Source organism: Mirounga angustirostris, unplaced genomic scaffold, assembly GCF_029215605.1.
Source record: "Mirounga angustirostris isolate CCGP_5_RB_7025 unplaced genomic scaffold, mMirAng1.0.hap1 SCAF_10, whole genome shotgun sequence".
NCBI classification, from domain to species: domain Eukaryota; kingdom Metazoa; phylum Chordata; class Mammalia; order Carnivora; family Phocidae; genus Mirounga; species Mirounga angustirostris.
Window position 1 is genome coordinate 59,001,994 of NW_026991718.1, and position 22,045 is coordinate 59,024,038.

The 22,045-nt window shown below is 38.6% G+C and overlaps 1 protein-coding gene across 1 annotated transcript; it reads left to right on the forward strand.

Annotated features, from left to right (window-relative positions):
* Nucleotides 1-1,746: 1,746 nt before the first annotated feature.
* Nucleotides 1,747-15,879, forward strand: CCT4 (chaperonin containing TCP1 subunit 4). Its single transcript, XM_045884920.3, has 14 exons — nucleotides 1,747-2,018; nucleotides 4,617-4,669; nucleotides 5,849-5,938; nucleotides 6,893-7,001; nucleotides 7,603-7,745; nucleotides 9,023-9,144; nucleotides 9,588-9,720; nucleotides 10,836-10,975; nucleotides 12,451-12,547; nucleotides 12,629-12,739; nucleotides 12,834-12,964; nucleotides 13,091-13,325; nucleotides 15,309-15,422; nucleotides 15,672-15,879. The coding sequence occupies exons 1-14, from the start codon at nucleotides 1,892-1,894 to the stop codon at nucleotides 15,684-15,686; spliced, it is 1,620 nt and encodes a 539-aa protein (XP_045740876.1). The 5' UTR covers nucleotides 1,747-1,891; the 3' UTR covers nucleotides 15,687-15,879.
* The last annotated feature ends 6,166 nt before the right edge of the window (nucleotides 15,880-22,045 follow it).

The window sequence follows — 22,045 nt, forward strand, 5'->3', positions numbered from 1 at the left end:
CAAATTTTCAGCACTTATTTATTGCATAAATTGGGGGGGGCAAAAAGTAATTCCGATTTGTCACAGAAAAAGAAAAGATATATTTAGGACTTGAAATCTTTAAGATAATTAAAGCAATTGTCTTACTCATGGGGACTGTCCAAAAAAGCCAGTAATGGCATCTTCCAAATTCTGCTCTTTTATGGCTAATAGGTCTACTCCTTACACTAATAAAACTAGTGGAGTCTAACTAGCCTTTAGAGATCATGTAATTTAATCCTACTATTACATAGGTGAGGAAAATAAGACCCAGAGAACTTAAAAGACTTGCCCAAGATCACATAGTTAATAAGTAGCAGAGTAGAACTCTGAAGCCAGGATTTTGGATCCCCAAATTAATGCTATTTCCATCATCACACACTTGTTTCCGTGATCGCACATCAGTTGTCTTAACAAGTAATCACAGGATATTTATGAGCTACATCAAAGAAGTCTGGTCCTTTCAAAAGAGAAATCAGCTTGGTTTTGGCTTGGGTCATGATTTCGGGGGTCATAAAATGGAGACTCCTGTGGGCTCTGCACTCAGCACGGATTCTGCTAGATTTTCTCTCTCTCCCGCTCCCTCTGCCCCTGCTCACTCACGCACTCAGGCTCTCTCTAAAATAAGTAAATGAATCTTAAGAAAAAAATAAAAAAAGAAGTCAGCACCAGAAGCATTTGAATTAGAGAGCACCCTGGAAGGTTCAACTTCTAGTGCTCATTTCCTCACAGCGTGTTAAAGCGCCTGGTGATCACAGGATTAAGTACTTTTAACATACCCCAGACATCCCTGCTTTATGAGCGCTTAATATTTATTTGTGAAAGAACATTGAATGAACTTAACTTACATGAACTTCCATAGTAAAAACAGTGGTAACAAGAGCCCAGCAGTTTAGCTCATGACCTGGCAAGTCGTTGCTCTCTAAGGAAATACGGTTTCAATCTCCTTACAGGTTTACCTTGGACTTCAGTTCTCTGTGTTTCGGTTACCTTACCTACTAAATATAATAATTATAATAATAATGGTTCCCACTTCATCGAATTATTGTGAAGATTAAATGAGATAAAACGTCTAAAGGGTTTAACAATGCACCTAGCACATAACTGAACTAAAGTGATCATAACTAAAATGCTTAGGCTCCCCGTGAGTGGCTCATGTTTATATAAGAAACTAGTATGCAGCGAGGGCGTTGTATCAGACAGGCAATCTGGTTTGGCAGGCAATCATTGCTTCAAAACTTGTTAAGATTCTCCGCAATTTAACGAGGACGTATTTAAATCTCTAACTACCCCTCAGTATCAATCAAGAGGAAACAATCAACACTTAGACCAAATGAAAACAGACACCCATCTCAAACCTCTCTCTTCCAACACGAACAAAACTCAACAAAATACAAGACTAAGCGGCCCAGCAAAACCCGCCTGAGCCCCGCGCGCTCAGGAGTAATCTGGGCGCCCACAACCCCTCGTAGACGCGTCGGGTTTGAATTAACGGAAGGGACCTCACGGCCGAGGCCAGGGCCGCGGGCGATGTGGGTGCCCAACACCCGCCTTTAAAATCGTGGGTTGCCTGTCTGCCTCGCAAGCGTCCGCCCCCACGCGCCCCACCCCCGGAGCCCGGGGCCAACACTCCGGGTAACCCCCCAGCTCCCCGCCACAGCCACCTCAACCGGCGCGCGGCGGGCAGCCCGCTACGTCATGTCGGCGCCGCGCCGCTTCGCAGGCCCCCTCTCCCCCTCCTCCTCCTCCCGGCGTCCGCGCCGCTTTCTGGAAGCTTCGTGAAAGGCGTGGGAGTGTTCCGTTGCTCCGCGGCCCGCTGGAATCCGCGTCCATCCGTCCTTCCCAAGCCCACGCAGACCCAGCCAAGTTTGCCATGCCCGAGAACGTGGCACCTCGGAGCGGGGCGTCCGCCGGGTATGCCGGCGGCCGCAACAAAACCGCCTATCAGGACCGTGACAAGCCGGCCCAGATCCGCTTCAGCAACATCTCCGCGGCCAAAGGTACCGCTCCCTGAGCCTGACCCGAGGCCGTGCGGGTCGAGCTCTGCACTCTCAGCCTGAACTTGGGTTGCTAAAGCCCATTTTCTGTTACTTGAGACGATCTTGTCTTTCCAGGGAGAGCAGCTCTGTGGAGGGATCTTTACTGTTTTCTGCCGGTAATTCCCAGCGCCAAGTGTGGAGACCTTTGGGCTGGCCCTATTCTGGGTCTTAGGCGCGCGTAATTTTCCATCCTCGGTCGCTCATCATGCTTCAGGAGAAAGATGTCGAGGACCGAACGTAGCGGTCCCTTGGGATCTGACACTGTCGTTTATCTGCTTATTGGTTCCACTGGTAGAATGTTGTTTGCAAAATACATTTTAGTTTTCAAGTGTTCTTATAAAAATAGCATTTAAAGAAGCTCTCGGCGCCACTAGTGAAACGAATTGGGTAAACTTCGCGCTTACCTTGGGGCGGGGCCCTTTGTATTGGGCTGTGGGGAAGACTCACCCGTCCTGATGGAGCAGATGGAAAGCCAGGTTGTGCTTTTCTGTTCTCCCTGCATGTGCAACCAAGCACAAGCAAGTCTAGAAATATGGACGATTTGTTGATGTTTCGTTGTTTTGTAGAATACTTTGGTATATGATAGAAATGAAAACCTGAGTTACCATTCTCTGTTACCAAGTGGTTTTGTGACCTTCGACCTTTAGCTAACGTTTCCTCAGCCATAAAATTGAGGAAAGTGTTGGCTCTTTTTTTTTTTGGAGTTGTGAGAATTAAGAGTAGCTGTTGAGACAGAAGAGTCTGGAACGAAAAATGAGAACGAAGCCTTAGAGATCTTAGATGATGAATATTGAGTGTTGAAATACAGTATTTCATTACAGTTAGAGAATAAAGTGCAAGAAGACAGGAGAGGTGAGACTGGAAGGGTAGGATGGGGCCAAATCTTGAAGGGCCTGGTGAGCAGAGGCCACGTGAATTATCTGTGAACCTGACCTTTTTAAATGAGAACTCAGAACAGAGGGGCACAACTAGTTTTTCCAAGTCAGACAAAACCCAACAAGCTTGATAAAAGTTACTTTAGTTTAGATGGATTTTCAGTTGAGCCAGTTTTTTACTTAGATGTTATCCCAAAAAAGTGACCCCCCAAGTTGGTTGATAATGTAAAAACCACATACACACACAGAAAATAATACTAGTTCTAGTATTCTTCATGAGTCCTTTAACATAGACCCTACTGTGTGCCACACAGTATCTTAAACATCAGACACTTTTGGAGGTGTGAGCAGTCTAAAATCTTTTATGATTTTGGATAGGGTGTGTTTTCCTAACTTCTTCATGTAGATGAGTGTGAGGGCATTCTTAAAGTGAACTGGTCTGCTTGTAGAATCATGCCCACGTAGGTCCACTAAAATCGCTTGAAAGCATAATATTGACTGGATAATTAGGAATAGCAGTCCAAAGTTATGAAACAATTACATAGAAAATAATTTTTAATTATAGCAAATATTTTTTTTCTTAGGATCTTTATGTATTATTCACGCAGTAAAGGGGGAGGTATGCTGGTTGTGGAGTATACAATAATTAGGGCACAATCTCAGCCCTGTGTATATGGGGTGAGGTGGTGTGTGAGGAAGGGGAGGGTCTAATTACTTGTCTTGGGCTTCTCAAAGAAAAGGGTATTTAACTTGACTGTTCATCAAATCCAGGTTCCCTTAAGTGGACTAATAAAACAGAAACATTCTTAGGGAAGTTAATAAGAATAAGTAACTTTGGAATGGTAGACTATATACCCAGCGATGTTTCATAATGTAGCGTTGATGACTGAAAGCTAGGGTTTTTGTTTGGTGTAAGGTTTGGGGTTTTTGTTTGTTTTGGTTTATTTGGTGGCAGGGTGGAGGGTGTCAAAGGGTGTTTTACTGTGGGCCATCTTTATGCCAGCTTCACATTGGTGGACAAGTCTTTGCTTTCAAAAATTATAGTTAGGGGAGACAATAGACAAGGGGAATTATATAGTAGGAAGTCTTGCCTCTCCTGTTGCTGCTTGTGTTCTTAAGGAATGGAGAAAAGAATGCAGTCTCCATTTTGAACTCATAACTACATTGTGCTTATTTTGATATTTATTTTTTTTTATTTTTTATTTTTTTTAAAGATTTTATTTATTTATTTGACAGAGAGAGACACAGCGAGAGAGGGAACACCAGCAGGGGGAGTGGGAGAGGGAGAAGCAGGCCTCCCGCAGAGCAGGGAGCCTGATGCGGGGCTCGATCCCAGGACCCTGGGATCATGACCTGAGCCGAAGGCAGACGCTTAACGACTGAGCCACCCAGGCGCCCCTTATTTTGATATTTAGAGGAAGATTAGGTAAATCCTCAAAATTTATTCTACCATAGGCAGGGCACAAGTATTATGTACAGTGACTTTAACTACAGAAGGTGAGTGTTATACAATTAAAGGAATAAATTATTGTGTTTCCAGTAGGTTATTATTAGACAATGAATTTTCATTAGTGGACACAGTAAATGGTTGTACACCATATCCTAATAAGGACAAGTGATCATTTGAGAGGAGAAATACTTTGCTTTTTTTAAAGGGGTCTTGATTTCTTCCTTCTGTTTACAGCTGTTGCTGATGCTATTAGAACAAGCCTCGGACCAAAAGGAATGGATAAAATGGTAAAAGACCAAATAATTCATTACTTATTGAGTGCTATGTCCACACTGCAGAATCTCAATAGGGGGTTAAGATGTGTTGCTTAAAGAGTAAAAAGTGTTAGAAGGGTACTTTGAGAGTTTAGAAGAATAATAGATGCTCTGGGGTGAGCAGGACTTAAGTATAATTCATATTTTTTAAATGATTTTTAAACAAAGTACATACACAAAAGTAGTTATCTGTTGTGTTGTTACATGGAAAGTAGAGTAAGGCTATAGCTACAAGTGCTTGAGTTCAGTGTTCCTTATTGATACAACTGTGACGCTACATGGGTCTGTAGAATTTCACTTGTTATTCTGGTGTGGTTGACTGGCAGCATAAAACATTCCAATGCATTCCAGTAACTTTTGAGAAATATACCCTCATATTCAGTGCTAATTAACATCCAAAATGAGAGATAAACAATATGAAGGATTGTCTGGATGATACACAGATTATTTTTCTCTCTGGGTATTTTAAAATCTGTCCTTGCTAGTAAGGCGGTTTACCCTTTGTTGAAAAACACTAAGACATAAGTTACCGTATTGACTGTGAGAATTGTATTCACTACATGTGTGGTGCTTTTTTGGAGATCTGTGGTATCATTTCTTACTATGGATATGAACCCAATAATGTTAGTAATTCTTCATAGTATTATTTCTACTTTGTGTAGTATGTGTGTCTAGATTTCCTTCACTTTTAAACAAATGAAAAAATAGCTGGAGTAAAGCCAAGTATTTTCACTTGTAAAGTTAGACTGTTGCTGCGTATTTCTTAAGTCATTATACTAATGTAAGGGAAGAGAATTTGAAATTAAGCACAGTTGTAAGCTTATGCGAACGTAAATTACTAAGAAGCTTTTTTTTTTTTTTTTAAGATTTATTTATTTGACAGAGACACAGCGAGAGAGGGAATACAAGCAGGGGGAGTAGGAGAGGGAGAAGCAGGCTTCCCGCTGAGCAGGGAGCCCGATGCGGGGCTCGATCCCAGGACCCTGGGACCATGACCCGAGCCGAAGGCAGACGCTTAATGACTGAGCCACCCAGGCGCCCCTCTCTACTAAGAAGCTTTAAAATTTAGTAGAGTTTTCAGGATGTCATAGTGCTTGGTAAAGAAAACAATTTTTGAAATACAGCTTTTTTTAAAAAAACGAAACTTCACAGATTCAAGATGGAAAAGGCGATGTGACCATTACAAATGATGGGGCCACCATTCTGAAACAAATGCAGGTGTTACATCCAGCAGCCAGAATGGTAAGTATAATTTTAGATGAGGTGGTTTTTTCTTTTTTTAAGTGTATTGCTTGATATTTGTGAACAGTTAAATTTGTTTTATTTGATCACACTGTGTAATTTAAGCATTGTGAATTCTTTTTCTTTGTGTTAAACAGGCATGTTTTTAGGGTACATTGTGTGCCTAACATTGTGCTCTTCAGTGCAAGGTTGTAATAAAACATGAATCTCCCTGTCCACAAGAATGTGCTGTATAGTTGAGGAAGAAAAAGATAACATGAAATGGCTTAAATTATTAGTTCAATGGGTGTTAGTTGGAAGAGAGCAGTGTAATATTAATTGTGTGCAAAATCGCGTGTCTAAACTTAACACTGAGGTTTATTAAAAACAGTTACCAGTTCAACTTCAGTGTAATTTTACAATGATTCCAGTATCAAGGAGAAGTCACCATATCTGCAGAAAAGAAATCCCTGTCAAAAAGTTATGTTTGATTATGTAAAGATGACTTTCGAAATGAATCAGATAATGTTTATCTGATAATTATGTATCTTCAGATAAACTTCCAAAGGACTCCAAACTGACACTTGTCTCCTCCAGAATCCCCTATTTTTTTTAGCTTCCAAGTATACAAGGTACCTTTGGTGCAACATCATTTACACTTTCTGACAGGAACTTTTAATAGCTGGGAAGAGAAAATGTATAACCCATGGTCTGAACCAGAAATCATAACATAGATTCTTATAGAGAATATATGAGCAGAATTTTGTGTGTCACAAATGTATCAATCATTTTAAAATGAAACTCATAAATAAAATGGAACCCAAGAAGTCAAGAATTATACTCAATCTTACAGTGTTGATAGTAATCAAATTGTTTTTGACACTGATATGAAAGCCATTCGTTTTATATTTCAGTTAGATGTTACTGTGTCCTCACATTTCTCACTGAGCAACTTAGCATGTTCTGTTTACTTAGCTGGTGGAGCTGTCTAAGGCGCAAGATATAGAAGCAGGAGATGGTACCACATCAGTGGTCATCATTGCTGGCTCTCTCTTAGATTCCTGTACCAAGCTTCTTCAGAAAGGTAGGTAGGACACAGGACATGTTTTATTACTAAGTAAAGGTCAAAAGTTATTAAGTAATAGATTTGGTATTTGATTTGGAATAACTAATTTTATTAGGAATTTTTAGGATAAATTTTGCTGTATCATTTGAATAAGAAAATTTTCTCTTCTTGTTTCTTTTTTTTTTTCCACCAGGCTTCATTTTGAATGGAACTTGATAAAATTTTGCTTTTCTAAAATAAGTTGTGGTGGTACTAAATCTTAGGCTCTAGATGAGAATGGTGATTTGGGAGAGGTAGTATGGGTTCTTGTTCTGGTAAATAGTGCTTAATCATAGTGGAGACTCTCTAGTCACTTACTCTATTTCTTACCTAGATTTGTGGTGTTTTAAAAAGTATAAATATCACATGAGTGCAGAATTGACTGTTCCAAATTAATGGAAATAAATTACTAGCCATAATAGCAGTTAAGGTTATTCAGACTGTTTTATTTATAATTGAAGCCTAAGTTAATTTAGATGATTTAAAAATTATGACTACTTTGAAATTATAATGAATAAAAAATTTTAAGAGGTGTCATACATAGTTTGTGTTATAATAACTAAATTTTAACAAACAACAGGGATTCATCCAACCATCATTTCTGAGTCATTCCAGAAGGCTTTGGAAAAGGGTATAGAAGTCTTGACTGACATGTCTCGACCGGTGGAACTGAGTGACAGAGAAACTTTATTAAATAGTGCCACCACTTCACTGAATTCAAAGGTGAGACCAATACTAAGGGATCATTATAAAATTACTTCTTAAAGCTCGTTAAGAATTGTAACTCTTAGGGTGCCTGGGCGGCTCAGTCGTTGGGCATCTGCCTTCAGCTTGGGTCGTGATCCCAGGATCCTGGGATCAAGCCCTGCATCGGGCTCCCTGCTCGGCGGGAAGCCCACTTCTCCCTCTCCCACTCCCTCTGCTTGTGTTCCCTCTTCTTGCTGTGTCTCTTTCTGTCAAATAAATAAAATCTTAAAAAAAAAAAATTGTAACTCTTAGGTTGTGATTTTTGATGCTATACAGTTCATAAACATTAGGTCTGGAGTGTCTGGGTAACTGAGGTAATTTGTATAACTGAATAAGTTCACGTCAAATTTCTTCCTTCAGGGCTGTCAAATAAACTGTGTGCCCATTTTACAGATGGGAAAATAGATCTAATGAAGTTAAGTAACTAATCCAAGACTATCAGTAAGGGATAAGTGGAGATTGGAACCATGACAGGTTTGCCCATCAGTGGTCCCTCTTAACTAATAATCATTGCTGCTTTTCTTAGTTTTCAAATTTAAACCATTGATTTTTTTTTTTAATTTCTTGCAAACTTAATGTTCTTGTTTTCTGTCAGGTCCTGTGTCACCAACCCCCACCCCCCATTTTTTTAGCAGCATTATATTGATACATTCATCTTCTTTCACTGTTACATGGAGAGCTAGATAGTGTTAGTGACATACATGATATTGTTGAATGTCCCCAGATCCAATATAGACAGAATAGCAGGATTAACAGGCATTGGTCATAGACTTGGGTTTAGTGCTGGGCTCATCACTTGACTAAGCTGTGTGACTCTTTGAATTTCTTCCTCTGAAGATTGAATGTATATATAATGTGAAGGGCTAAGACCACTGTCTCATGTACAATAAGTGCTTAGTAAAGTGTTAGCCTAGTTTTTATTAGCCCCTCAGTATTAGGGGTGCACATATATAGCATTTGCTCAGAAATTCATTTTAGATAAGAAATGTCTGCATATAATTTGATTTTCGGATTTTCTATAGAATTAGTAATCTAGACAGTCCTATCTACTAGGTTAATAAAAAGGAAAAGAAGCCTCCATATCTTGTGCCCTTGGTGACTGACAGCCTGAGTGGAGAAGACAGTTGGTATGGAATGTTGTCTCATGTTCCCACTCTCCTCATCACCCCAAAAAAGTAGTTAAGATTACTTCTTGAAGATCTTTATCACTAAAGAACTAGGACTTTTTCTGTTTTTCTGTTGTGAAATTCTAGGTTGTCTCTCAGTATTCAAGTCTGCTTTCTCCAATGAGTGTAAATGCAGTGATGAAAGTGATTGACCCAGCCACCGCTACTGGTGTAGATCTTAGAGACATTAAAATCGTTAAGAAACTTGGGTGAGCATTTCTAATTATAATTTTAATAAAAACTACTCTAAAGGGACCCCTGGGTAGCTCAGTTGGTTAAGTGTCTGCCTTTGGCTCAGGTCATGATCCCAGGGTCCTGGGATCGAGTCTCATATCAGGCTCCTTGCTCAGCAGGGAGCCTGCTTCTCCCCCTGCTTGTGCGTTTTCTCTGCCTCTGACAAATAAGTAAACAAATCTTTTTTAAAAAGTAATCTAAGAATTTGTGTTAATGTGGGAATCTGAAGAATTTGTTTATATTCCATTATGATGGCAAGGTGGTAGCATGATCAAAGAAGTTGAGGAATTAGGGCACTAATAAATGTGAGACTGACTCACATTTTATTGGACTGGTGATTTTTAATGTCAGCAACCTATTAAACTCACAGATTTCCATCCTTTGTTAATGGTTTCCTCCTTGTTTCCTTTTTTCTTAGTGGGACAATTGATGACTGTGAGCTGGTCGAAGGGCTGGTACTTACTCAAAAGGTGGCAAATTCTGGCATAACCAGAGTTGAAAAGGCTAAGATTGGGCTTATCCAGTTTTGCTTATCTGCTCCCAAAACAGATGTAAGTAAAACCAAATGAAATTGGTTCCTTGTTTGTGTGCGTAGCTTTCTAATAGCTTGGACCTTTGTTCGATATTATAAAAATAGAAAATATAGTGATACTAGTGATAAAGATCATAGATTACAAAAGAATTAGTACGGTTGAGACAAAAGTAGAAATTGTTGGATGCCATACATGACAAATCTATAGCTTCAGTTGGCTATCATTGAAATTGAGCATTGACTTCATAGATGAAGGCAAATAACAGTGGGGCGCTATGTATGAAATAATAAAAATAGATTATCTAAAAGTTACAGTATAAGTGGAATTTCCAGTTTCTTTGTAGGTTTCTGAGAAACCTCCATCCCTCCTATAGCAGCAGGCAGATCTTTTGTCCTACATTTGCACAAATGAAAGTTGAAACCAGCTTACTATTTATATTCCAAATAAATGTTTTTAAAGGTATTTTCATCATAAGTGCTATTTCCAAAAGGGAGTGGTTGATCTTGTCACTTGCTTAGATTTGCTCTCCTTTTACATTGTATTGGCGTATAGGTTTCCTGTTGACTCAGTCATGTGTTTCACAAAAGTTCAACCCATAGAAAAATTAATGTTTTATACACCTTTGATTAACAAGATTTGTCCCTGGTACCTCCTTTCAGCATACCAGTTTTTATAACAAGCCATAGAGTTAAAAGGATGCAACTGAAATTACTTCAGTAACGCATATATTTGTATGAAGAAAATTGACATATTCAGGAACTAGAGTAACCATTTTACAATTACCAAAAATGTACTTGCAAATAATGTAAATAAGACAGTAAGGTGTATAGATGAAAGTTAAAGACCTGAGTTAAGGTTGGTGTATATTCATTTTCCTAGACCTTTTCTATGTATGCCTCTGTAATTTGTTATTAGGTATGATTTTGGTTGAATTTACATGATACATAATATTTTTCATTAAAAGTCTGTTCTTTTCACTTAACTCTTAAAATGCAATTTTTTTCCTATTTATTTATTTATTTTGATGCAGTGTTCCATGATGAAACTGGACCATTTCCTTATACCACACACAAAAATAGACTCAAAATGGATACAATGCAATTTATTAATACGATGTTCTTTTTTCTCAACAGATGGATAATCAAATAGTAGTTTCTGACTATGTCCAGATGGACCGTGTGCTGCGGGAGGAGAGAGCCTATATTCTCAATTTAGTGAAGCAAATTAAAAAAACAGGATGTAATGTCCTTCTCATACAGAAGTCTATTCTGAGGTGCGGGGCTCTTTATTTTGTTCACGTTTTAATGACAATTTATTTTGGATCCTCTAGCAGTTTTTTAAGAAACATTTGGAGTGGAGAAATCACTAAAAATTTAGAATGAGTCTGCATTTTGGGACAGCACTGTATTCTGATAAATCCTCTAAAGTGGGTTCTCTTCCCATTGTGATGATTTAAATGTGTGGGATATACAGTTGACCCTTGAACAACTCAGGTTTAAATTGTGTGGGTCCACTTATGTGTGGATTTTTTTTTTTTTTTTTTAACAGTACAGTACTATAAGTGTATTTTCCTCATGGTTTTTAAGTTACTTTTATTTAATCTCTACACCCAGCATGGGGCTAGAACTCATGACCCTGAGATCAAGAGTTGCATATTCTTCCAACTAAGCCAGCCAGGCGCCCCTCCTCATGGTTTCCTTAACATTTTCTTTTCTCTAGCTTTATTGTAAGAATACAGCATATGATACATGCACATACAAAATACTAGTTAACTATGTTATCAGTAAGGCTTTGGTCAGCAGGTTATTAGGTAGTCAAGTTTTGGGGAAGTCAAAAATTATATGCATATTTTTGACTGGAGAGGGGGAGTTGGTGCCCCTAACTAACTCATTGTTCCAGGGTCAACTGTATGTTCTTTCTAGACCAAGATTCTAAATATCAAACAAATGGAATGCTTTGTTTTTGAAAAGGTAAGTTTGATCTAGAATTGATTAGCTAGCTGAAAGAGGCATTTATTTAAAGGTCCATGAAATTGCTTGCCTTGAAATTTAGAAGTTCTTTTGAAGGGAATGCAGGATAGTTCATGGATCAAAAGAATTTTTCAGATTTCGAACTGGTCCTTTTTTTTTTTCCTTCAGTGTTTTCTTCTAGTAAGTACACACATTCCGTTGTACTCTACTAATAATGTTATGCAAGAAAGTACTGTGGGTGATTATTTTATATAGAAACTTCGATGAAGAGTTTGATTACCTGGTTCTCCTACCAAGTCATATCATAGGTAGTGACCTTAAGTAAACTCCTCAAAATTTAGTTAGCTTATCTGTAGAACAGGGATCGTAATATCTACCCTTCCAGTGTCACAGGGTTGTCAGAAGGTTTGTTCCAGATAATTTGTGAGAAAGTGTAAATTTGTGGAGTCTTGAATTAATCATACTTCTAAATTCATGAAATATCAATAAAGTTTTGTTATCAAAGATATACTCGTTTAGTATTAAAAACTATGACAATAGTTACCTTTTATGGTGTCTTTTACAAACAGTGTTGCTGGGGTACATTTTAATATCCATTAGAAATCTTCAAAGAGTTTTGAGCTCATAAACTTGGTCAACTAAATTTAAAGCATCTTCCTATACAAATAATTAGATTTATTCATCATTTAAACAATAATAAAATGACAAAAAGCTTAAGAAATTGAACAAATCATTTTTTTAATCTAGCATTGACCTCATCACTGATTTTATATTTTAGAGATGCTCTTAGTGATCTTGCATTACATTTCCTAAACAAAATGAAGATTATGGTGGTTAAGGATATTGAAAGAGAAGACATCGAATTCATTTGTAAGGTAAAATATTCCTAGCTTCTGTGTGAGAATATCCAATAATCAAATGTTGTCTTAATCTGTGGGTTTGATATTTTTCCCCAGACAATTGGAACCAAGCCAGTTGCTCATATTGACCAATTCACTGCTGACATGCTGGGATCAGCTGAGTTAGCTGAGGAGGTCAATTTAAATGGTTCTGGCAGACTGCTTAAGGTAACAGTATTGTAATACAGCTTTTATTTACCTGGGTTTTTTGTTTGTTTTAACTCTTATTTCAAATACCTAATTTGGAGTTTGTTGACTACAGATTACAGGGTGTACAAGCCCTGGAAAAACAGTTACAATTGTTGTTCGGGGATCTAACAAATTGGTGATTGAAGAAGCTGAGCGCTCCATTCATGATGCCCTATGTGTTATTCGCTGTTTAGTGAAGAAGAGGTAATATAAGTTACTGAGTAAAATTTTGAACGTTAACATTTCTATACTTTTGACTATTTTTAAGGTATAAAGAGTAAGTTATTAATAATAACTAGAATAAGCTAAAAATGTATTTGTGAATTTCAGAGCTCTTATTGCAGGAGGTGGTGCTCCAGAGATAGAATTGGCCCTACGGTTAACTGAATATTCACGAACATTGAGTGGCATGGAATCCTACTGCATTCGTGCTTTTGCAGATGCTATGGAAGTCATTCCATCTACACTAGCTGAAAATGCAGGCCTGAATCCTATTTCTACAGTAACAGAACTAAGAAACCGGCATGCCCAAGGAGAAAAAACTACCGGCATTAATGTCCGAAAGGTAATAATTTAGTCTTTAATTATTGTAGAAAATGTCGATTGAAATGTTAAAAACTTCATAATTATCTGTTGAATGAAAAGCCCTTTTTTTTTTTGGTGGGCAGTGAAGCAAGGTTTATTGATCAATAATAAAGTTGATTGAATGATAGAGTACAAAGCTCCCAAAGAGGGAGGGGACCCAAGAGGATTGCCTGCATGAAAAGCTTTTTAATCAAAAGTAATCTTGGGGGTCACCTGGGTGGCTCAGTCGATTAAACGTCTGACTCTTGATTTTGACTCAGGTCATGATCTTGGGGTTGTGGGATCGAGCCCTGTGTTGGGCTCCCCGCTCAGTGGAGAGTTTGCTCGAGATTCCCTCTCCCTCTGCCCCTACCCACCTGTGCTCACTCTCTCTCAAATAAGTCAGTCTTTTTTTTAAAAAAAGTAATCTTGGGTTTAGGGGTGCCTGGCTGGCTCAGTTGGAAGAGCATATGACTCTTGATCTCCACGTCATGAGTTCGAAGTCCCACATTAGGTGTAGAGATGACTTAAAAAACAGTAATCTCGGATCCAAATATGAGAACTGCAGGTTAACTAATTTATGCCATTGAGTAAGAATGAAGAGGATGTGTTAAGGTAAAGTATTATTTATTCAGCGGGTTATTAGGTAGTCAAGTTTTGGGGAAATTACACTGATTGTGTAATTCTTAGTGGGTTACTTAGTCTGTGCTTGTTTCCTCAGTTGTAAAAACAGGGACAATTAATAGTTCCCTCAAAGTTCTCTTGTGAGGATTAAATGTATTACCAGCTAGAAGACTCTTACTAAGTTGCCTGGCATAGAGTAAACATTACATAAATATTAATCATTGCTGCTGTTGTGGCCAGTAGCCTAGTATAGTTGTGTAGGGTAAACACATCTAACAGTAATAATCTCTCCTTTTGTATTAGTGCTTTATTAATGTCTCCTTTTACTGAAGAGACTAATTACACATAATGGAAAATAACTGACAATCCAAAGTAATATTTTTTTGAATGATAACTCAAAAGGAAGGGCATTGCCTGGTTAGGGAAAGCTTTATGAAGGTGCAACTTTGGTAGGAGATGAGGAAATTCCACGTGGGGAAGCAAATGTTTTATGGGTGAAAAGAACCAAGAAATTACTTGTTTTGTCTAGAGGATTATATGTTGGTAATAGAGTGGACTTTAAGGTTGGAAAGCTCCCATAAGAGCTAGAATAAGGAGGCCTTTGAGTATTGGGGCAGTTACTGGGGAGTTTTGTTTTTATTCCAGTAGTTGGGAACTACTAATGTTTTTTTAACCAAGGCTAAGATGATGAAAAAGAGTATTTTAAGGAGGAAAGGCTGGAGGCATGGTTGCCTGTTAAGGCCATCATCACATGATTTAGTAACCCTGAGAGAAGGGGGACTAAGATCGTGCCAGTAACAGTTTAAAAGTGGGATTTAAGAGCTGTAAAGGCAAGGCAGACCAGACTTGGCCATATTCAGTATTAGGGTTCAGGGATGATTTAAACATGAAAGATCTTACAATTTTTTTTTTTAAGGTTTTATTTATTTGTCAGAGCACAAGAAGGGAGAGGGGCAGAGAGAGAAGCAGACTCCCCAATGAGCAGGGAGCCCAATGTGGGACTTGATCCCAGGACCTGAGCCAAAGGCAGCCGTTTAACCAACTGAGCCACCCAGCCGTCCCAAGATCTTATAATTTTTAATGAGTATGATTACCTAATTTTTGCCTGGGTATTTTTAAGTTAAAGGTAATTAGGAGTTGTTTTGGGGTTGGAATTGGGGGAATGTAGCATTAATTCAGTTTTTCCAAATTTTTGTTAAATGGAACCTACAATATAGAGAGAGCTTAGTAGAGAGTATTTTACTTCTGACTAGAACAAGGGAAAACTAGGTTCGAAAGGCCTTGTGTCCTACTGGTAACAGTGTGTAGTTGGTAAGGTGTATAATTACAGACACTAAAAGCAATTTATGCTATTTGGCAGGGTGGTATTTCCAATATTTTGGAGGAACTGGTTGTCCAGCCTTTGTTGGTTTCAGTCAGTGCACTGACTCTAGCAACTGAAACTGTCCGGAGCATTCTGAAAATTGATGATGTGGTAAGTGTAAATAGAATGTGAATTTCCCTACAGGGTCGAAAAGGCGGGTTTTTTTTGTTTTGTTTTGTTTTTCCAAGAGTTTTGGGAGGGGAGCAGGGTGGTAAATGTTACTTGTTGGTCAACAAAGGTGATAACAATACATACTTTTTATTTTTACACTTTTCACACTTGTAAAATAGGCTTTGGTAATTGCCCCAAACCTCTTTGATCATTAAAATTCTATCGGAACTCAAGTTTTTTTCTTGTCAGGTAAACACTCGGTAATTGGATAAACACTGGCCAACTGGCACCACTGTGGCCACTAACAGTGCATCTGAAGTGGAAGATCACCTTGGTGTTCCTTGCTGTTTGGAAGATTGTTTCCTTTGTAAATTCCTAGGCCTGGTCTTCAGTTGGCACTTGCTTGAAATTGTATTGACAAAACTTAATTAAAATATTAAATGTTTGGTTTCAAAAAGCAGATTAATTTATTGGGCCTTCTCCCCCAACATTCTGTTACTTCTGATATTCTTGAAAAATCTATGTAAGAAGAGAAAAAAATGAGTTCACATTAGCCTGTTGACTTTCTTAGGTCTCAATCCTGAGTGCTTTAAGTTTTGTGGTTTTTTGTTTTTTTTTTTAACAGAAGTTTTGAGAATTTTTAAATGGCCCAGTATGCTCATCACCCTGATAAATCCCCATTTACACAAAAATATCGTATCAAAGTGGTATATATGCTATTTTAAAAGGTAACAGTAAGGGGGTACCTGGGTGGCTCAGTTGGTTAAGTGTCTGACTGGCTCTGGTCATGATTACAGGGTTGTGAGTTGGAGCCCTGTATCAGGCTCTTTGGGGAGTCTGCTCGAGATTCTTTCTCCCTCTCCCCCGCTTGTGCGTGTGTGTGCATGCTTTCACATTCTCTCAAAAAGTTAACAGTACAGGAAGATATTAAGTGAAAAATGAAAAGTTCCCTCCACCCTATCATCCCAATCCTTGTCTTCAAGAATATAACCATTATTGTGTTAATTGGGAGTCCTTTTACAAATAAAACTATATGTGTATATGTAGCAAATCTTATACATAGGGATTCTTAATACGTCATTTCAGTGGTGTGGAACCTCTTCATTGCCTCTGTCCTAACACAGGCATCGTCTCTTGACATGAATTGTGTAAGATCTCCAAACTAGTCTCATGCTCTGGCTTCCTTACAGTCAGTTCTACACACTCTAGGTCAGGCACAAGTTTTCATAGATAAAGGCCAGCCTTTGATGTGGACCATAAATTGGGCCTATGCATTGTGGTACCACTTGGCCTACCTTCTCCTGGCCTGTATTTCACAAGGAGTATTATGAAAACAACCGGGGCTCCGCATTTGTGGAGCAGTGATTTCAGCCAGCCAGTCAGAAGTTTCTTTTGCATCTGACAAGTAGTTGATTAAAATAATTTGGTAAGTGGTAAGGCTTAGTGTGCTTATTAGATGGCTATTTCTGGATTATCTGGAATTTAGTAATTCAGTTTACTCCCATTATAATGGATATTAGCTTGTTGTAAAATACACTTTTTTAGCTGGTACAAAATGAAGTATATTCTAAAAATTTTAAGTCAAAATACTGTAATCCAAATGATTTATATTTGAATTTATCCATTAATTACACAGTACAAGGTTTGTAGACTATATCTAAATAATAGAAATTGGTTATATAACGATTTTTTTTTTGACGGAAAATAGTAAAGCTAGAAATCCATCATGATCTAAGCAACATTCCAACACGTCGTCTTTACAGCCAACTTCCCTAAGAAACAGTCCCTAGTTGGGCTTTAATTCCATCGGGTACTGGTTTCGGCCAGCTCCCAGTGAAGGTCCCGCAGCCAGAAGTGGGTAGACCAGGGATGTGAAGGGGATCAATTAGATCAATCAGGAGGAAACCTCACACAGGAATCTTAAGATTGGCAGCCGTCTTGGTGACTTAGGTGGCTGTCCCATGCTCAAGACAGACGACTTCATATAAAGACAGCAGTAAAGAGAGGGCATCAAGTTTCTGGGTCTTATTACCATCCCGGCCAGGGTACCAACTTCCAGCCAAAAGGCAGACTTTCTCCTCCTCATAGAGCAGCCTGGCCAATTGACATGAAAGTTCCAGTAAGACCGTACTCCTTGAAGGTCCCCTGGAATGAGAGTAAAGGAAGAGGAAAGTACCAATTCTGCACCGAAGCTCAGAGTCCAGATGTAAAGACTGAAAGCTCCAAGTTCAGGCGCCAAATGAGGTTTTGGAATACCCGTGAGATTCAGTGGGGTGGAGTCTGGAGCCGACGACTAAGAAAATTCTTGAGACATCTTTGGTGCAAAACGGCGGTTTATTAAAGCACGGGGACAGGACCTGTGGGCAGAAAGAGCTGCTGCCAATATAACAAAATTCTTAAAGGGAACTCTTCCAAGGAAATATTTCTTACTTGTTTTTCTGTTAAATTTGTTTTGATATAAATTAGACCACTAACCACTTTGTGTAGGGTTTGACTCAGGTTTTACAACAGTTGATGAAATAATCTAAGCCAGTTCTATTTTAGGTAATGGGAGACCAAATGAGACTGCTCAAAAAGGGTTTTATTTATTTATTAAGATTTTATTTATTTGACAGAGAGGAAACACAAGCGGGGGAGTGGGAGAGGGAAAAGCAGGCTTCCCGCGGAGCAGGGAGCCAGACGCGGGGCTCGATCCCAGGACCCTGAGATCATGACCTGAACCGAAGGCAGACACTTAACAACTAAGCCACCCACGCACCCCAAAAAAGAGGGTTTTATATAGTTCTGTAATTCTAAAAGGGAGATGTATCTTGTTAAATATTTAAAAGGTATGCTTTTTAATAATGAGAAGGGATAGTATTGTGCCCTAGTGGGGCAGAGATTTTGCATACTTGTTTTTTTTTTCTCTTGAGTGCTATTCCTAACCCTTAACTTTTTATTATGAAAATTTTCAAATACATAAAGTTTAAAGAACGTCATGAACATTAAATACCCTCCACCTAAACTTAACAATTACTGACATTTTGCCATATAGTCAGATCTGTAAATGACGTTCCTAAAAATCATGATAATGCAAAATTATGTGATAGAAACCATAGGACTTAGAGGACAAATGTGGTTAAGGGCACAAAACTCAAAAACTTCATCAGGAACAAAAAAAAAACCACCTAATAGAAACAGATCTACATGTGTTAAACAGTTAAGAAATATATACTACATTAAATATGCCACTTTACCTTGAGAAACACCTAAAGCTTGCTTGGCAGTGGATATTTTAAGTTGCAGCTCTCATTGCAAAGTGGTAGGAGGAGGGTTATCTGAAACATGACCAAGTTGCAGCACCTGACGGGGATGGGTGTAGCTTAACGGTGAATTGATGTACCAACGTATATTGAGGTTTTGTGTGTTTTGTATGTTATTAGGCAGTTTAATTCAGCTGGGTGCATTTTTCTGGCGTTCACCTTTTCCCAAGCAAACCTGAAATTAGCGTCTTGCTCAAATTGTTTGCTTGTGCTTTAAGATTTCTCTTGACATTTTTACTACCATGTGTCTTAAGTGTGGATCCCTTTGAGTTTTTTGGCCTTGGATATACAGATTATTTTTCCAGTGGTCTTGCTCAATTGAGATAGGGATCAAAGATCAGAATGACTAAGGTGGCTATAAGTTGGACAAAGTACTACAAAAGGAAGCTGGTAGTGTGGAGTAGTAGTCTTGAGTTCTTGGCTGAGTACTTATTTTTCTATCCGGGGGGGTAAAACTCTAGAGTTCATGGAACAACCACTGGAAAGTAGTAGACCAGTTTACAGAGGGCCAGGAATAGTTCAGTAGAGCCTACAGAGGGGCGCCTGGGTGGCTCAGTCGTTAGGCTCAGTTAAATGCCTGCCTTCAGCTCAGGTCATGGGTCCTAGAGTCCTGGGATCGAGCCCTGCTCAGCGGGCAGCCGCTTTTCCCTCTGTCCCTCCCCTTGCTTGTGCTCTGTCAAATAAAGAAAATCTTTTTAAAAAATGAAAAAAAAATAGACTAATTGGACTTCACAAAAATTAAGTTTTGTGCATCAAAAGACACTATCAACAGAGTAAAAAGCAACCTACAGAAAGGGGAAAAATATTCACAAATCTCTTATTTGATAAGGGATTAAATTCCAGAATATGTAGAGAACTCCTAAAATTAAGCAACAAGAAGCAATAAAAAAAAAAATAAACAACTTGCAAACCCAGTTCAAAAATGGGCAAAGGACTTGAATAGACATTTCTCCAAGGAAGATGTATACACAAATGGCCAATAAGCACATGAAAAGATGTCCAACATCACTAAACATTAGGGAAATGCAAATTAAAAACAATGAGATAACCACCTCACACCCATTAGGATGGCTACTATCAAAACAAAACCAGAAAGGATGTAAAGAAATTGGAACCCTTGTGCACTGTTGATGGGAATGTGAAATGATATAGCTGCTGTTGAAAATACTATGACGGTTCCTCAGAAAATTAAAACTAGGATTACCATATGATCCAGCAATTCTACGTCTGGGTGTATACCCAAAAGAATTAAAAGCAGGGTCTCAAAGAGATATTTGTACACCCGCATTCATAGTAACATTATTCACAGTAGCTAAAACATGGAAGCAACCCAAGTGGCCACTGATGAATGAATGGAAAATAAAAATGTAGTATATACATACAGTGGAAGATTATTCAGGCTTAAAAGGAAGGAATTTCTGACCGATGCTACAACATACATGAACCTCGGGGACATTATCCTGGGTGAGATAAACCAGTCACAAAAAAGATAAATATGATCCCACTTATATGAGGTTTTTGAGTCCTTAAAAACATAGAAACAAAGTAAGAATGGTGGTTGCCAGGGTTGGAAGGATTGGAGAATGGGAAGTTCTCATTCTGAGAGTATGACATTTCAGTTTTACAAGAAGAAAAGTTCTGGGGATGGTTGGTGGTGATAGTTACATAATAGTGTAAATGTATTTAATACCACTGAACTATATACTTAGAAATTGTTAAGATGGCAAATTTTATGTATATTTTGCCACAATAAAAACAAATTGAAAACATATTGGTCACATAAAGAAGCAGGAAACTATGCATAATGGAGGAAAAAATCAAGAGAAACAGACCCAGAAATGGCAGAAATGATAGAATTGTCAGACCTAAAAAGAGCGTTTTTTTTTTTTTTTTTTTAAAGATTTTATTTGTCGGAGAGAGAGAGCACAAGCAGGGGAAGCAGCAGGCAGAGGGAGAAGCAGGCTCCCTTCTAAACAGGGAGCCTGATGCAGGGCTCGATCCCAGGACCTCGAGATCATGACCTGAGCCAAAAACAGATGCTTAACCGACTGAGCCCCCTAAAAACAGCTTTTATAAATTTTCCATATATACTCAAGCATGTAAAAGAAAATATGAACACAATGAGGAGAGAAATGAAGGATATACGATAAATTCAAATGAAATGTTTACAAATGAAAAATCCAGTACTCTGGGTAGGACTAATAGTTTAGATTTTTTTTTTTTTTTAACCATAGCAGTTTAGATATTGCTAAAGAAAGGAGAGTAAACTTGAGGGCATGACCTCAGAAATTACCCAAAATAAAGCACAGAAAGAAATGGAATTGATTTTGAAAATTAATTTTGTATCCACCATCCTTGTAAATTTATATACTACTCTAGGGATGCCTAGGTGGCTCAGTCAGTTAAGCATCTGCCTTCGGCTCAGGTCATGATCCCCGGGTCCTGGGATCGAGCCCCACATCCAGCTCCTGGTTCAACGGGGAGCCTGCTTCTCCTTCTGTCTCTTCCCCTGCTGTGCTCTCTCTCTGTGTGTCAAATAAATAAAATCATGGGACACCTGGGTGGCTCAGTCATTAAGCGTCTGTCTTTGGCTCAGGTCGTGATCCCCGGGTCCTGGGATGGGAGTCCCACATCAGGCTCCCTGTTCAGCAGGGAGTCTGCTTTTCCCTCTCCCTCTGCGTGTTCCCTCTGTTCCTTTTTTTTTTTTTTTTAAGATTTTATTTATTTGACAGGGAGACACAGCGAGAGACAGAACACAAGCATGGGGAGTGGGAGAGGGAGAAGCAGGCTTTCCGCCTGGATTCTCCTCTGTTTCCCTCCTCTGTTCCTTCTTTTTCTCTCTCAAATAAATAAAATCTTAAAATTAAATAAATAAAATCTTTAAAAAAATTTATATACTACTCTTAGAATTTATCTCTCTCTTTTTGAGAGATCTTCTACACAATTAAATCATTTATAAGTATTGAGAATTTTCCCCCCTTTCTTTCCATATACCTTTCATTTCTTTTTCTTTCCTTTCTTGCTGGCTAGGACCTAGAGTACAAATGCAGAATAGAAATGATCATAGTGTGTGTGGTCGCCAGCCTCTGGAATAGAACCTAATCATTCCTGCCTTCTGGTATTCACCATCTTGTGTAATCCCCACCCTCTCCCATATTATACCACAGTTTGATGAGAGCATATGATCAATAAGCATGGAACAGAACTGGTATGTCACTTCCAGGATTAGATTATAAAACACTGTGGCTTCTGTCTTGGACACTCTGGTTTTTGCTCTCTACTGAATTATTTGATCTGAGAGGAACAAGCTGCTATGGTTGG

Coding starts and splice junctions, on each gene's coding strand:
- CCT4 (XM_045884920.3), top strand. CDS start 1,892: ATGCCCGAGAACGTGGCACCTCGGAGCGGGGCGTCCGCCGGGTATGCC. Junction 12,548..12,628: donor ACATCGAATTCATTTGTAAG/GTAAAATATTCC, acceptor ATTTTTCCCCAG/ACAATTGGAACCAAGCCAGT. Junction 12,740..12,833: donor GTTCTGGCAGACTGCTTAAG/GTAACAGTATTG, acceptor TGTTGACTACAG/ATTACAGGGTGTACAAGCCC.